The sequence below is a fragment of the Fukomys damarensis genome, unplaced genomic scaffold (assembly GCF_012274545.1).
Source record: "Fukomys damarensis isolate Sample0158 unplaced genomic scaffold, DMR_v1.0_HiC HiC_scaffold_35, whole genome shotgun sequence".
Lineage (NCBI taxonomy): Eukaryota > Metazoa > Chordata > Mammalia > Rodentia > Bathyergidae > Fukomys > Fukomys damarensis.
Window position 1 is genome coordinate 19,400,940 of NW_022900947.1, and position 16,827 is coordinate 19,417,766.

A 16,827-nucleotide genomic window follows, 5' to 3' on the forward strand; every position below is an offset into this window, starting at 1 on the left:
TTTTTTTTTTTTTTTGGTACTGGGGATCAAACTCGAGACCTTGTACTTGCAAGGCAGACAGTGGAACTATTCAGCTAAATCCCTGGCCCAAGAAATATTTTTGAGTTATGAGAAGATACTCTGAAAAAAGAGAAAATACTTCATCTTTTTTTTCTTACAATTATATGTATGAGGTCCCATTTTTTTTCAATTTTCTTTTGAGATAGGGTTTCATTGTATAGTCAGTGCTAGCTGCAAACTTGCTGTGTAGCCCAGGCTGCCCTCTAACTTTGAATTTTTTTCCTGTCTCAGCCTTTTTAGGCAGGGAGCAGGTTATGTGCTGAGATTACAGGTATGTGTACCACACTTGGCTTAACCTTACTTTGAAACAATTTAGAAAAAAGATTTTTCTTTGTATAAGATAAGTAAAGTTACAGATTTCTATAGAGCCATCTAACTTTAAAAATAATGCAAAGTATTAGTGCCAGAACAAAAATTACCTCTAGTTTTAACTGTGATCGGTCATATTTGTACCTAATAATTTTACTTTTCGTTTACCGTTTTTAGAACTTTTTGAAAATGAGCATGTGCGTATTGGGCAAAAAGGTAAGCTTTTAGTTCTATTTAATATCTCTGAAAAATGAGAAAGTTCTCCATAAATGTCTCCATGATTGAAATTTAATGTCTGGGAATCTAAAGAGGAATAATATTTAACTATGTGGATAATCTCATGGGACTCTTTGGTTAGAAGTAATACTCATCATTGTAGTTTTATCAGTGGATATCAGGTAAAGAGATACACAGGTGGTTCCCTGAAAAGGAAACGCAGACACATTCTTCAGCAGGAGAGGTTAAAACAGTCAGCAGTGGAATTCCATTCTACATTCAACGAGGCAGGTTTTCTCTGTGACGCACCCACAAACCTCTCCATAGCCTTAAGGAGAGAATGTCTCGGCACCAGGAGAGAATGTAACTATAACCGTTCACGCTGACTGTTCACATAATAAGAATTGACTGATGGCAGCTCTCCGTATCTTGGGGAATAATTTTTCCCCATCTTTCGAAGATTCCTTTTCTCTTTCTTCCCCCCACAAATCTTGTTTTGTCTTTGAACTATGAAGTGCTATAAGTCTTTCTGTCACAGTGAACCTTCTGTGACATTTATATTGTTGTGTACCAAACTCCCTAGTTCAACTCGTCAAGATTGTATTCGTTGATATAGTTTCATTTGTAGGATTTGTTACTATAATTAAACACAGTTTCAAATTAAAGGATATGTCTCATTTCTTTTTTATTTTATATGATCCCTTTATTTTTTCTACTGATGTCATATTTATTTAGTATGAGATACTCTTCCCAATTTCAGAGGAAAGAGAAGACTATAGTAGTGTTAGTTAATGTCTTCTGTTTTATTTTGTGGACCTTTATTTCCAGACTGAATAGCTGATATTTTCATTAAAGGAATTAAAAATGAAAATGAAGGCAAAAATGTATTAATTTTATGAACTTGACTGCTTCAAATATATATGTGTGTGTGTGTGTGTGTGTGTGTGTGTGTGTGTGTATTTTGTTTGTTTGTTTGTTTTTTGTTTGTTCATTTTTTGTTTTTTGAGACAGGGTCTCACTATGTAGTTGAAACTGACCTGGAACTCACTATGTAGCCCAGGCTGGTCTTGAATTCACAGCGATCCTCCTGCCTCAGCCTCCCAAGTGCTGGGATTACAGGCGTGCGCCACCATGCCGGGCTCTGCTTCAAATAATTTTGACCTTTGTAAAAGTTTGTTAGATCTTTATTTTCACTTCATTAAAAATCCCTTTTGTCTACTGATTTTTTTTAGTATAACAAAGCAGTCTTCCATTAGATATTTTTTATTTAGATATTAGAAGTCTTAGTTGTGATGTTTCTCATACTATTTTACTTCCAATACTAACACATTCAGACTTAGTAGAAAATGTAAGAAATTTAAGGGTTCTATAGATGTAACCACTTGATGGTAGAATAAAAATTTTCTGTAGCACTATTTGTTTCAGATCCATGGAGTTAAAGCAAAGTGATCTTAAGGTACATTAAGAGGAAGTAAAAATAACCAAAATGTGTTGTGTATATATACCAGTTATCAAGATGAATGTAATTATTATGTATTGCATACATATACTAATAAAAAAATTTTATGAGTTTGGCTGGATATGGTGACACATGCCTGTTACCCCAGCTATTCAGGAGGCTGAGGAAGGAAGATTGTAAGTTCCAGTCCAACCTGGTATTTAGACAGACCCTGCCTCAAAATTCAAAATAAAAATAAAAAGGGATGTGGACGCCCTGGGTTTTATCCCCAGTAAAACCAAAAACAAACAAACACACAAACAAACAAAAACATTTACAGGCTGGTAGCACCTGGAGAGGTTTAAGGCTTGAAACATTTAAGATTGTGGATAGAAACATATCAAAATCCAGAGAACAAAAGAAGAAAAGGATAGGATATAATTATGTCAGAGTAGGTGTTGGCTTCTCGAGAGGTTTTTTATTAAATATTTCCATGATATTTCCTGCATTATGAATTTTCTAATGAGATTTTAATATATTTTTGACAGTTCTAGCAGAACAGGACAGTGCTGCTGCTCAGCAGTATATCAGACAAGGAAGTCCTACGGCACTGAGAGCTGAGCTGTGGGCTCTCATTTTAAATATTTCCAGTCAACCAGAGGTAAGAAGGAAAAGGAATGGGTCAAGCTTGATTTATTAATGCTTATTGTTCAAAGATCAGTTCTTTCACTATTTATTCTTCTTTTTATTTTCAAAATAATTGTAGTTTTGGATTCTACAATTTACCATATAATTTAATCAGCACACTTAACGTAGAAGTTTTTGTTACTCATAATCAAATAGTGTGTATATAACAAAACAGTAAGCAAAATTTTGAGAAGAGAAGATGATTTAGATCAGCGAAGATGTGTGATAGAATTAGAATGTTAAAATAGGGACAGGGATTTAGCTCAGCGGTGCCAGTGCCTTTTTGGCAAGCACAAAGTCCTAAATTCAATCCCTGGTACAGGGAATAAAAGAAAAAAGAAAAAAAAGAAAGGCAACTCAGTAAAGTAAATGAATTTGTTGTTCTTACAGTTACATTTGAAATATACCATATTTGCATGGTTCTAAAATTTGACAGATTATTTTAAAATATTATTTTCCAAGTATAAGAATATTTTGTTTTAAGCACGGCGTGGTGGCGCATGCCTGTAATCCCAGCACTCGGGAGGCTGAGGCAGGAGGATCATGTGAGTCTGAGACCAGCCAGGGCTACATAGTGAGTTCCAGGTCAATCTCAAATACATAGTGAGACCCTGTCTCAAAAAACAAAACAAAACATCAAAAAAAAAGAATATTTTGTTTAGGAAATATAATAAATATGAAGTGTAAATCCCTAAGAGGCAAGTAATAGATTTAATAAAGAAAAATTATACAGAACATTAATCTTTGATTATACTGAATACTGAAGAATACTGAAGTATTCTTTTTGGAATAAGTATAAATCTAGCATAAGTGCTTTAGTCACAGAAATCATCTATTTAAAGGTTTTAATGGATATCACCCTAATTGTTCCCCAGCCTGTGATTAAAAATATGGATTTTAGAATCATATGAGCCAGGTTTCAATTCCTAGCTCTCTCAACTAACTAAAAATATATCACTGAACAAGTTGCTTAAATTTCTTGAAACTGTTAATCCATGCTTAAATAAGGTAGGAATATTTATGTCATAAAATTATTATGAAACGTATATGTAATAATTTCTAAGAATTGTTTGCTTATTTGTTTGATTGGTTGGTTTTTTGAGGGTCTCACTATGTAGTTGAGACTGACCTGGAACTTGCTGTGTAGCCCAGGCTGGTCTCGAACTCACAACGATCCTCCTGCCTTAGCCTTGAGTGTCACCATGCCCAGCTCTGAGAATTTTTTTTTAACATGGAGCTTGTACATAAATGGGCACCACTAATGTTAGTAATCATAATAATTACATGTTACATATAATTGTTATAAATTAATTATAATTAACAATAATGCAGGTTTTTAAAAAGTTAAAAATTATTCATATGTATAATAAAACTACACATCTAACTATTGCAAATTATTCATACATGTATGATGTTTTAAATCTCCCTTTAAATAGCACTATAAAAATCACTTTCCTTTTGAAAGAATAAAGCTTGTGATTTCAGTGCAGTTTTACACAAAATGATATTGCTACTCCTTAAGATATTACTTTAAAGTTAACCTTTAACAAAATAAGTTTTAATGTAAGCTGAGATTTTTGTGTGTGTATGAGTGTATCAATATTTGTAGAAAGTATAACTTTTCTGGATCTTGCTGTTTATAACCTCCAAACTTTTCAGGAGTTAGATTAACAAATTCTGTCTCTTGAAAAGGAATTACTGACTCAAGTACAAATTAAGCATGTTTCCAGAAACATCATCCTAGTAATCCCAGATGATTATTTATTATGATGCTCAAAGATGGTTTTTACACTTGAATTTCAGAGCTAATTGCCACTTGAGAAAAATTTTTTGTCAAAAATGCTTGAATAGAACTTTTGCTCAATTAATTTTTAATCGCTTAAACTGCACAAGTAACTGAGAAGCTAGAGACATGAGCAGTATTTCACATTACATCCCCATTAAACCTATTATTTCTCTTTTTTCCTTTCCTTTTCTTTTTTAGTTTTCCAGTACTTAAGATTGAATCCAGTGCCTCCACCACTAAGCTACATTCTCAGCCCTTAAGTTAGAGTTCTTGATGGTCTGTCTCTTCTCATTCAGATATTCTTTGGTGAATCTCATCAGCTCCCATATTGTCACTTACCAATTACCTAAAGTTAATAGATCTCAGATTTCTTTCTTGAGCTTCAGATGCAACTGCCTCATGGACTAATAATCACTTTTATTTCTTACAAGTACCTCAAATTTAAAATGTCTAAATTCTTTTCCTATGGCCTAAGAATTGTCTGTTTTGGAGAAAGTTTCATAAGCTGCTGAAAATGATATTTATTCTGCAGTTGTTGAGTGAAAAACTCTGTAGATTTCTGTTAAGTCCATTTGATCTGTAGCGTAGCATATATATAGTGCTATGTGACTGTGTAGTTTTTTGCTTAAACCTTATTATTTTAAGATGCTTTTAGTTATTAGAAAAGCTATATAATCTTCCTAGGTATTTCTATAAGCTCTGAGCCAAGTTTCTTGAGATAAAATTTTACTAGCTTTGTGACCTTGGTCAGGATGTTAGTTTTCTCACTGGATCTTACTTAGTTTAGCTTCTCAAATGTTCATGTAAATAGTAATCAATGATCTGATTTATTTTGTTGATATGGGAGTGAATTCATTGATGTATAGTAGGTAAAATAGTACCTGGAAGTTAGTAACTACTTCAAAAATACAGTATTTGTCATTAAAGTTAAACTATAAGCACTTTAGCAAATATTGATTGAATACCTACCAGGTGCCACATGTTATTTTAAATGGCATAGGCATATTCATTGAGCATCTAATATTGGTCAGCCATGGGGATATAGTAGTGAATGAAATAGAGGTCCTACGCTTTTATTATTTACAATAATATTAATGATTATTTCTTATTAAAGTCTGAAGCTGACTTTATATATTGATATTTAATTTTTTTGTTTTACTTTTAAATTTAGGATATTTTATATTATGAGCAGCTTAAGGCCAATGTGATACAACATGACCTTTTGGTGGACAGTCTAATTTATAAAGTAAGTAGAACTATGCATATTTTTTCCATTTCATCGCTATCACTTAAAATTGAGAGTTTTCAATATGCAGGGCCTGCATTATGTACAGTAATACACATTAAATTTGAAAAGTAATGTTAAGTAATCATTATAACTATAAAGTTAAGGTTGGCGTTCAAAGTCTGTAGCTTGCATTCATTGTTATCTTCTTTTCCTATGAAAGTAAATCATGATGCTTTCCTGGACTTCTATTTTTTCATTAAGAGAATAAGCATTTCTCAAACAGCCTCACAATTCATAGGGAGAGTAAAAAATTATTTTACATAGTCTTAGGTCAGGAAGTGAGGGTAGTTATAAAGGAAAGAGCTGATATTCTCCTGAGAAGTCAATGAACTAGCCTTTAACAGATGAGTTCATGAAGCAGAAAATCAATGTCACTACCCTCCCAGAAACTGGTGGTAACTTGCAAGTGAATAAACTGTAAAGGCATAGCAGATAATTGGTATTTTGGAGGAATAGAAATTATATAGATTTGAACAGTGAAGGTGAGCCAAATTGTTATGGTTACTTCTAGGTGTACGATTATATCACTCTTCTTTTCAAACTGTAAGACAGCTAATGATTAGGTTGAAAAAATAAAATTGAAATAAATAAAAATTATTAGTGAATACTTTAAAAAGTGTGAAAATTTTGAAATCAATGTGTCACATATATTAAATAAATATATAGCACTGATAAGATCTAATTGAGAAGTTTTTAATCTTAAATAAAATAATTCATTGCAATATTGTTTCTAAATATTTGATGTATTCTTTAGGACTACAAATAGATTCATTTAGGTTCTTTTCAGTACACTTTCTTTTTAATTATAGGATGTGAAGTTGACAGCAAGCAATGATGATTATTATTTTGTATTTGAAGATTATTTATATCAGGTAAGCTTAGAAATTAAAGTATAAAATTTTTTAGATTCTCTAAATCATGATACTTTAGAAAACTTCTGGGCCGGGGATTTAGCTTATTGGTTCCGCCGCCTGCCTTGCAGGTACAAGGTCCCAAATTCAATCCCGGGTACCAAAAAAAAAAAAAAGAAAAGAAAAGAAAACTTCTCTATTGTTAACTAAATCTTTCTGAAATTCAAGCCACATTTATCAGATTAAATGTTCTATAAGGTAAGGTTAAATATTATTCTCACTGCAGGATTAGGTGGGAGAATAAAAGTTCCACTATGAACTTTAGGACTGTTCCTTTTAGGTATATATGGTACAAACAGAAAGTATTAGCAGGTGAGTTTTCTACTTTTGTTGTTGGCACAGGTTCTTAAACTGGATATCAAGTTCATATTTGAGCCATCTGAAAATATTTTGAGAAAGTACTTTACATGACAATTTTTTGTTAAAATACCAAATAAACAATTTAATGTTTTGAAATTAGTTATGAGCATTATGATTATTATTTGATCATTTTATATGCAGATATGGTAGACACATAGCTCCCTTCCTAGGTCTTTTTCACATCTAAAATAAAAGCATTTATCATAAATATAAAGTGTATAATTTATATAGAATCTCTTAGATGATTTTTAAATATTATATATTTATTTTAATAATAATTAATTTTTTTTTTTTCAAGTGAATATTTTAATAATAATTAATAATTTGATTTTCAAGTGAATGTCAGTATAAATTTCATGAAGGAAATATCCAGATACTATATGACAATTTCTGCTTTATTAAATAAATGTAAATCAGGACCAGCTGTTTGGCTGAGCAGGTTTTTATTTGGTAATGATATTGACTTTGTACATATGTTTAGAAGAGTAAACTACAATAAGATTGTCTCGCAAAGTCCACATAAGCCTGCATGATCTTGCCCATCTCTCCAGTCTCATTACTCACTTCTCTGCTCTGACCCTTAAGCTATTCCAACCACTCTGATGTATTGCTCTCCACAATCACTATGTTCCTTTCTTCCTCAGGAGCCTAAGATCTGTAGTCCCCTTTATATGAAAGACTGTTATCCTTCTCTCTTTACCCAGTAAACTGCCATTTTTCCTTGAACTGTTAGCTAAGTACCATTTACTGTATGTATTCATATTCACTTCCTTGACCAACCTGTACTTCTCAGCACAAACACATACAACAAGCCTAGCCATCTGATGTGTGATTTTAAAATGCTATGTCATACTTTTTGCACTTTTTGTTTGTATTACTTATTATGCATTATTTGATTATTCATAATTGTTTTTCATAACTTTATGACAGTTGTGGTACTCACTGTTAATTCCAATGCCTAGCACTTTATAGATACTGAATAAAAAATTGTTTTAATGTCATTGAAAATAAGTACTATAGTAGTGTGCTTTAATTTTTATTTCCTATTTCTATCAATATTTTACTTCAGATTCTATTATTTTTAGATTTTACATAATTTCTTCAGTCCTCCATGACTGTTACTGCTTTTACTATTTTGGAAGCGACACTAACTACTCTTTGAGGTGTGACTGAAAAATGGTAAATGTTTAAATGTATTACAGTAATAAACACATTGCCATAATTCCCCTCAAAATACTGCCACTACCTTCAAACATACTTGTCTCGTCAGTCTTGGCACATTTTGAAGCAGTTCTAGAAATTCTCTTTTGTAAATAACTTCAGTTGCACTATTGTGATTGCCTCAGTGTCCTGAATCTATTAAAAGTATTTACCTTCCATGGTCATTTTGACTTTGGGGAAGAGCCAAAAGTTGCATAGTACTAGGTAGAGTGAACAAAGTGAACGAGTACACACTGTAATGGTTTTATGAGCCTGACTTTTTATTGGATGGCAGTATTTTTTAATCACACCCTTCAAAGAGACTTTCTAAAGTGTGCAAAACAGAGTTGTTAGCATAGGAAGTATTATACAATATATTTCTAGAACTTAATTGTCTTGCATGACTGAAATGTTACGCCAATTGAGTAGCAACTCCAGCTACCCTCCCTTCCAGCCCTGGCGACCAGCATTCTAATCTCTGCTCCTTCTTGTTCAGCTATTTTAGATACTCATATAAGTGCTTATTGCAGTTAACATAATGTCCTTCAGGTTCATTCATGTTGTCTCATATGGTGATTTCCTTTTTCTTAAAGGTTGAATAATATTCTGTTATATGTATCTATTTTTTATTTTTAAATTAATTTTATTGGTACATTTTAGACATACATAATGATCACATTAATCATAGGAAATTAGTACCACTACATGATATATCTTGATTCTTCTTTTTTCCACAAGCCCCTCCCCTCCCTTCAGCCCTTTATTTACAAAAACTTTGTTTCCATTTTTTTCTTCTATTTTATTTTCCCTTCCTTCCTCTTGCCACTCCCCCCTGCCCAGTTCCCCTTCTCATATGAACATTTTCTTCCTATTTCCTAATATGTGTTGCACATTTTGGACCTTATTTACCCTTTCGGTTTCTCACACCAGAGAAACAATGTGATATTTACACATGTGTGTCCAATTTATTTCACTTAAAAGTATGGTCTCAAGGTGCATCTATTTATCTAGAAATGTCTCAAGTTTATCCTTTTTATTGCAGTGTAGTACTCTATTGTGTTTTTTAAAAACCACATCTTCTTTATCCTTTCATATGTTGATGAGTATTTTGGCTATTTCCAAGATTTAGCTATTTTAAACTATGCTACTATAAGTGTAGGTGTGCATATATAGCTGTGGTATGATGCTTTTAATTCTTTTGGGAAGATACCAAAAAGGGGAATAGCTGGCTCAAATGGAACCTCTAGTTTTATTTTTTTGAGGAATCTCCACAAAGGTTTCCACAGTGGTTGCAGCAGTGTACACTCCCACCAACAGTGGAGAAGGGCTCTTTTTTCCCCACAGCACCATTGGCACTTGTTACAGGTTGATTTCTTTTTTTTTTAATTGAGTTTATTGGTACATTTTAGGTATACAGTGCAATTACATTTATTATTGGGATCTTGTACCTCTACATGACAGGTCTTGGTTCTCATTTTTTCCCCTTGTCCCTGCCCTCCCTTTACTCCCTCCTCCCCTCCCCCTTTACAAACACTTCATTTCTATTTTTTCATTTTCCCATATTTTTTTCTTTTCCCTTATTAGCTTTCCCCTACCCTTCCCACTTTCCCTACACCTTTAGCCCTTTTCTTCCTATTTCAATTATCTCATTAGGATCTTATGTACCATTATAGTTTTTCACACCAGAGAAACTATTCGGTATTTACACATGTGTGACTTATGTATTTCACTTAAGAGTATATCCTCAATATGTATCCATTTTCCTATGACTGGTTGATTTCTTGATGATAGCCATTGTTTCTGGAGTGAGATAGAATCTCAATGTTGTTTTAATTTGCATCTCTCAAATGACCAGTGATGTTGAACATTTTTTTCATATATTTGTTTATTTACCATTTCTACTTCTTCATCTGAGAAGTATCTATTCATTTTGAATGCCCATTTTTGGTTGGGTTTTTAAATTTGGGGATATGATTTTTTTCAAGTTTTTAAAAATGTATTCTATGTATTAGTTCTGTATCTGAAGAACATTTGGCAAATTTTTTCCCAATCTGTGGGCTGTCTCTTCACTCTGCTGCTGGTTTCTTTTGCTGTGCAAAAGCTTTTTAATAAGATAAGATTCAGTTGTTGATTCTTTGTAATATTCCCTGTGAGATCGGGGTTTTGTTCATAGTCTTTGCCTATACCTATGTCTTCAAGTGTTCTACCTATTCTATCTTCCCGCAGATTTAGTGTTTCTGTTTTAATATTTAGATTTTTAATCCATTTTGATTTAGTTTAGTGCATGGTGCTTTATTCTTCAGCATGTGGAAAGCCAGTTTTTCCAGCACTATTTATTAAAGAGGCTGTGTTTCTTCCAGTGAAGATGTTTTATTAAAGAGGCTGTGTTTCTTCCTTTTTTTTAATTGAGTTTATTGGTACATTTTAGGTATACAGTGCAATTACATTTATTATTGGGATCTTGTACCTCTACATGACAGGTCTTGGTTCTCATTTTTTCCCCTTGTCCCTGCCCTCCCTTTACTCCCTCCTCCCCTCCCCCTTTACAAACACTTCATTTCTATTTTTTCATTTTCCCATATTTTTTTCTTTTCCCTTATTAGCTTTCCCCTACCCTTCCCACTTTCCCTACACCTTTAGCCCTTTTCTTCCTATTTCAATTATCTCATTAGGATCTTATGTACCATTATAGTTTTTCACACCAGAGAAACTATTCGGTATTTACACATGTGTGACTTATGTATTTCACTTAAGAGTATATCCTCAATATGTATCCATTTTCCTATGACTGGTTGATTTCTTGATGATAGCCATTGTTTCTGGAGTGAGATAGAATCTCAATGTTGTTTTAATTTGCATCTCTCAAATGACCAGTGATGTTGAACATTTTTTTCATATATTTGTTTATTTACCATTTCTACTTCTTCATCTGAGAAGTATCTATTCATTTTGAATGCCCATTTTTGGTTGGGTTTTTAAATTTGGGGATATGATTTTTTTCAAGTTTTTAAAAATGTATTCTATGTATTAGTTCTGTATCTGAAGAACATTTGGCAAATTTTTTCCCAATCTGTGGGCTGTCTCTTCACTCTGCTGCTGGTTTCTTTTGCTGTGCAAAAGCTTTTTAATAAGATAAGATTCAGTTGTTGATTCTTTGTAATATTCCCTGTGAGATCGGGGTTTTGTTCATAGTCTTTGCCTATACCTATGTCTTCAAGTGTTCTACCTATTCTATCTTCCCGCAGATTTAGTGTTTCTGTTTTAATATTTAGATTTTTAATCCATTTTGATTTAGTTTAGTGCATGGTGCTTTATTCTTCAGCATGTGGAAAGCCAGTTTTTCCAGCACTATTTATTAAAGAGGCTGTGTTTCTTCCAGTGAAGATGTTTTATTAAAGAGGCTGTGTTTCTTCCACTGAAGATGTTTGGCCCTTTTGTCGAATGTAAGGTGCCTGAGAGTATTTGGACTTGTTGCTGTATCTTCTAATCTGTGCCATTGATTCTCAGGACTGTGTTCTTGCCATTATCATGCTGTTTTTTGTTTTGTTTTGTTTTGTTTTTAATCACAGTAGCTTTGCAGTAGTCAGGGATGGTGATGCTTCCTGCCCTGCCTTTGTTGCCCAGAATTGTTTTTGCTAATATAGGTCTCTTCTGGTTCCAAATAAATTTTAGCATTGTTTTCTCTAATTCTATGATTTATGCTACGGGTATTTTCATTGGAATTGCATTATATCTCTGTAACAATTTTGGGAGTATGGACATTTTCATTATGTTGGTTCTTCCTACCTAAAAGCAAGGTTTATCTTCCCATTTTCTGATATCCTCTTCAGTGTCCTTTTTCATAGTACTATAGTTTTCAATGTAAAGACCTTTTACTTCATTTGTTAGATTGATTCCTAAGTATTTCATTTTTTGGTTTGCTATTGTGAAAGGTATGGTTTTCCTAATTCTTACTGAGCAACTTTGTTGCTTTTTGTATAAGAACACTATTGATTTTTTTTTCTCATTGATTTTATTGGTACTTTTTACGTATAGAGTACAGTTACATTCATCATTGGGATCTTGTACCTTTACATGACAGGTCTTGGTTCTCATTTTTTTCCCATACCCCTACCTTCCCTTCACCCCCTCCACCCTTCCCTAGTTACAAAAACTTTGTTTCCATTTTTTCATTTTCTCATATTTTTTTCTTTTCCCTTATTTCCTTTCCCCTACTCTTCCCACTTTCCCTACACCTTTAGCCCTTTTCTTCCTATTTCACATTGTCAATTATACCATTTGGATCTTATTTACACTTTTAGTTTTTCACATCAGAGAAACTATTCAGTATTTACAGATGTGTGTCTTATTTATTTCACTTAAGAGTATGGCCTCAATATACATCCACTTTCCTATGAATGATTCTAGTTTCTCATTCTTTATGGCTGAGTAGTACTCCATTTTATAGAAAAACCACATGTTTAGCCAGTCTCCAACTGATGGGCAATTGGGCTGTTTCCAAGGAAATGCTATTGATTTTTTAATGTTGACTTTGTGTCTAGCTACAGTACTGATTTTGGTTATTAAATCTAGAAGTCCTTTGGTGTTTTGGGGGTCTTCTGTGTAAGGATTATGTCATCTGCAAATAATGATAATTAACTTCTTCCTTCCCTATCTTTACTAATTTTATTTTTTTCTCTTGTCTTATTGCTCTGGTTCATGTTTCCAGAAGTATATTGAATAGGAGTGGTGATGGGAGCATCCTTGCCTTGTTCCTGATTTTAAAGTGAAAGCTTTCAATTTCTGACCATTTAGTATAATGTTGACCATTGATTTGTCATAGATAGTTTTTATCAGATATAGATAACTACCATCTATTCTAGTTTTATGTAGTGTTTTTTATCATGAATGGGTGTTGAACTTTGTCAAATTTGTTGAACCTTTTTTGTGTCTGTTGAGATGATCATGCAATTTTTGACTTGGCTCTGTTAATATGGTGTATTACATTTATTGATTTGCATCTGTTGAAATATCCCTGCATCTTTGGGATGAATACTGCATGGTCATGGTGTATAATCTTGGTGAATTGCTGCATTCTGTTTGCCAGAATCTATGGAGGATTTTTGCATCTATATTCATTAGGAAGATTGGCTTTCTACTATATTTTTAAATCCGTTCAACTGTCTAAATAAGCTTTTATGTGAATCTTTATCCTCATTAAATAAAGAGTAGTAAATACAACACCTAAGCTGCTCTTTTTAAGAATTATGCACACTTAAATTTTCTTCATATAATCAGTTTACTAAACAGTTTTCATTGTTATACTTTTTATTTTATAGTCTGAATCAATAAAAGCTTATTGTCTTTTTTTACCATTGCATGTTACTCAAATTTTATTTGATTACATACAGCAAAAATAAAATTAATGATTTAGATAAACTAATAGATTTATATCATCAAACATTTGTAAGTTACAGTAACTAGAACAAAGTCAGTTGATGGCAACACTATTACATGGATACACTTTGAAACCCTGTAAGGACTCTGAAGCATCAAGTTCACATTTAATGTTCCTTACAGGAATAGCGCTTTATTTGAACAACTCTCAACAGCAGTTCTCTATCACTGTGCTAATTTCACACACTTGAGAAGCTTATTGTCTTAAAGCTTTTTGTTGCTGGAAAAAAATACCCAACACCTACAACTGAAAAGTAGAAAAGTTTATTTAGTTTAGTTTGTAGAGGTTCAGTCTATAGCTGTCTGACTCCAAAGCAGGGAGGCATAGCAGAGGAGAAGCTGCTTGGTTTAGGGCAGACAGGAAGCAGAGATCAGAGGAGAAGATACAGTGGGGATATAAACCCTTTCAGACCACCCTGTCAGTGGCAAGCCTATTCCAACCGGATCCATCTCCTAACAGTAAGTCAGCTATAGCATCCTTATATCATCTCAAAAAAGCCCTGCCTATCATCACATGAAGCTTTAGAGGATTTAAATCTGTAATACTTATTTAACTAATAAAAGTATGTAATTATATACATTGAAAACAATATTCTTTTATCTGAAATTGAACTCTGTTCCCCACCCCCCAGGAAAACCATTTTATACATGTGTGTGATAAGACAGAAGAAAGCTTTCTTGTATTTAATTACAGACTTCCCTTTGGCAGAGCTTTCTAGCAACACAGCTGCTCTATGGGAAAAGTGTGGATGACAGTGAAGTGACTTTAATGTTTCTGGCTATGCTTTGGGCCCTGTGTCCTTCCAACTCCTACTTTTTTATTGGGCTTTCTGACTAGACTGCAAAATTAGATGTATATGGAATTTCTGTGTCCAAATACAGATGAGGAAACAACTGGTAATCCCTCTCTAAAGAAAGTCCGTTCTTGTCATACAAGGGTGCACAGGCTCTGCTTCTGAATGCCTCCTGTTAATGTTACCTAAATTTTATAGTCAGCTGGACATCACAGAAATGTTTTGACTAATAAATCAACTTTTAAGTATTCTAATACTTAGTTTTTATTCTGTGTGAAATTCTTACACAACTTAACACATGCCAAAAGCATGATCTAAAAAGTAAAAGAAAGAAGAGAAGGAGATGTGATAGGAAACAAGACAGCAGACATTTTGAAAATAGGGGGGAGAATTAGGGGAAGGTATATGGTGAGAGAAGTAAAGGAATTGAACATAATCAAGATGTGTTATAAACATGTACCAGTTCCCCAAAACAAACATAACTATGGTATATTACAAATATGCACTGATTAAAAAAAGACAGTGTGCTGAAAATTTTTAATTATATGTATTTTATTTTTCTTTAACAGAAGTTAATTGAGTTTTTTAACTGTATCATTTTTAAGTTCCAATAATGAGGTTATTATCATAACCAACATAAGTTAACAAATTGTCCAGTGTGTAAAATATTCATAAAAAATAATTAATAAAAATACATGTAGATTTACTTTTTGTATTTTATATCAAATCTCTCAACATATACTTGGCTTCTCTCTCTATCATATACTTAATAGCAGAACCAAGGAGTATGCCATGTTTGCAGATATTTTTATGACATTAAATGGAGTTTGGGTCCCAAAGCAATCGGTTATCATTTATTCACATAACCATTTAATCAAATAATTGAGTGTCTATTCTAATACAGGCACTGTGTTAAATTCTATCAAAAGAAGATATTAATCTCACATCACAGTGGAAAATAGGGGAAAGATATATGTAGTTACAATTTGATTAATGCACTATTGTAGGTTTAGGCAGAGTTTATGCAAAAACAATTAAAATTCTGAGAGTGATGCAGGATTCAGTAGTGGCCGTGAAATAGAAATATAAGAAATCCCTAGTTCTTGAATGCAGTGAATTAGGAAGAAAATGTGAAAGACAAAAATAAGCATGAACCATGAGCATACTGTGTTTGGTAAGGGGAAATTAGCTTGTTAGATGGTAATGAATAGCTCCAGTGGGTCAAGTTAGAGTTAATGAGCCTCTAACATGGAACAATATCTGTAGGAACAGATAAGAGAGTAAATGTAAGACGCATGCCAATACCATGATCTATCATTATAATCATTTCTTCTTGAATGTATATCCCTTGCCCTTCTCTCAAATTCTAATAGAAATTATCTGACAAAACCGTAGCCCTGTTTAAATGTAGCTCTCTGCCAATTCTGTGACTGCCATAAGCACTTGAACATGGCTGGAGATGCAGTCCCACGTGGTTTTACTTTAAATTCATGAATGCTAACTTTGAGTCCTTGAATTCTGTCTACTAACTCCACTTTATTTCCTTAGTCCATTCAGTTACCCACTCTCCTAGATGACTTTTCTACCCATCTCTTAAAATTTCTATCTCTCCTCTTAGCCAATGACTTTGCTTTCAGCTTGTAAAACAATAATAAAAGCTATGAGAGGAGAACCTCCACATACTCCCACTGCCACACATACCCCACCTACCTGCATATGTACTGATGTACTTAGGTTTCCTTTCTTTTATTTACAATAAAGTCAATCTCTGCATTGGGACACTAAAACTCATCTCCCCTTCCTATTTAAGGGCATCATATACTCAGTTTTCCCTTTCTTTCATTATTTTATTTGCAATGAGGACAATCTTTACATTTAGATATTAAAACTTATCAACTTATCTTCCCTTCTTACTGAGCTCTGATTTTTTTTTTTTTGGCTGGGGCTTGAACTGAGGCCCTTATATTGGTAGATAAGTGCACTACCACTGAGCTACACTGGCAGCCCTAACCTCTCATCTCACTTATTATGTTTGGAAGTTCAGTTTCATTCTCCCTGGATTTTCTTTCCTTACATGGCCCTTAGGATATCAAGCTGTATCAAATTCCTTCTATCCCTCTAGCTGGAATTCTCATTCACCTTTGCTGGTTTCTCTTTATTTCCTTATTATTAATGTGTTAATTCAGAATACCCAAAACTATTTTTCTCAAATATTTTCTCTTTTCCTCTCTCTTCTCTTCTGGTACTCCTACAATGCTTGTTGTAGTCACATTGCAGGCCTTTGAATCTTTCTAGTGACCTTTTCATTTCAGTTATTATACTTTTCAGCTTCAGAGTTACTT

General features: G+C 33.1%; 1 protein-coding gene across 7 annotated transcripts in view; it reads left to right on the forward strand.

Moving 5' to 3' along the window:
• Nucleotides 1–16,827, forward strand: part of Tbc1d19 (TBC1 domain family member 19) — a 126,059-nt gene that overhangs the window by 68,340 nt on the left and 40,892 nt on the right. For all 7 annotated transcript variants that reach the window (XM_010608460.3, XM_010608462.3, XM_019205144.2 and 4 more), the window contains 4 exons: nt 547–585; nt 2,572–2,684; nt 5,668–5,742; nt 6,594–6,656. In XM_010608460.3, coding sequence (XP_010606762.1) covers nt 547–585; nt 2,572–2,684; nt 5,668–5,742; nt 6,594–6,656 — 290 coding nt within the window. The remainder of the gene's footprint in view (nt 1–546; nt 586–2,571; nt 2,685–5,667; nt 5,743–6,593; nt 6,657–16,827) is intronic.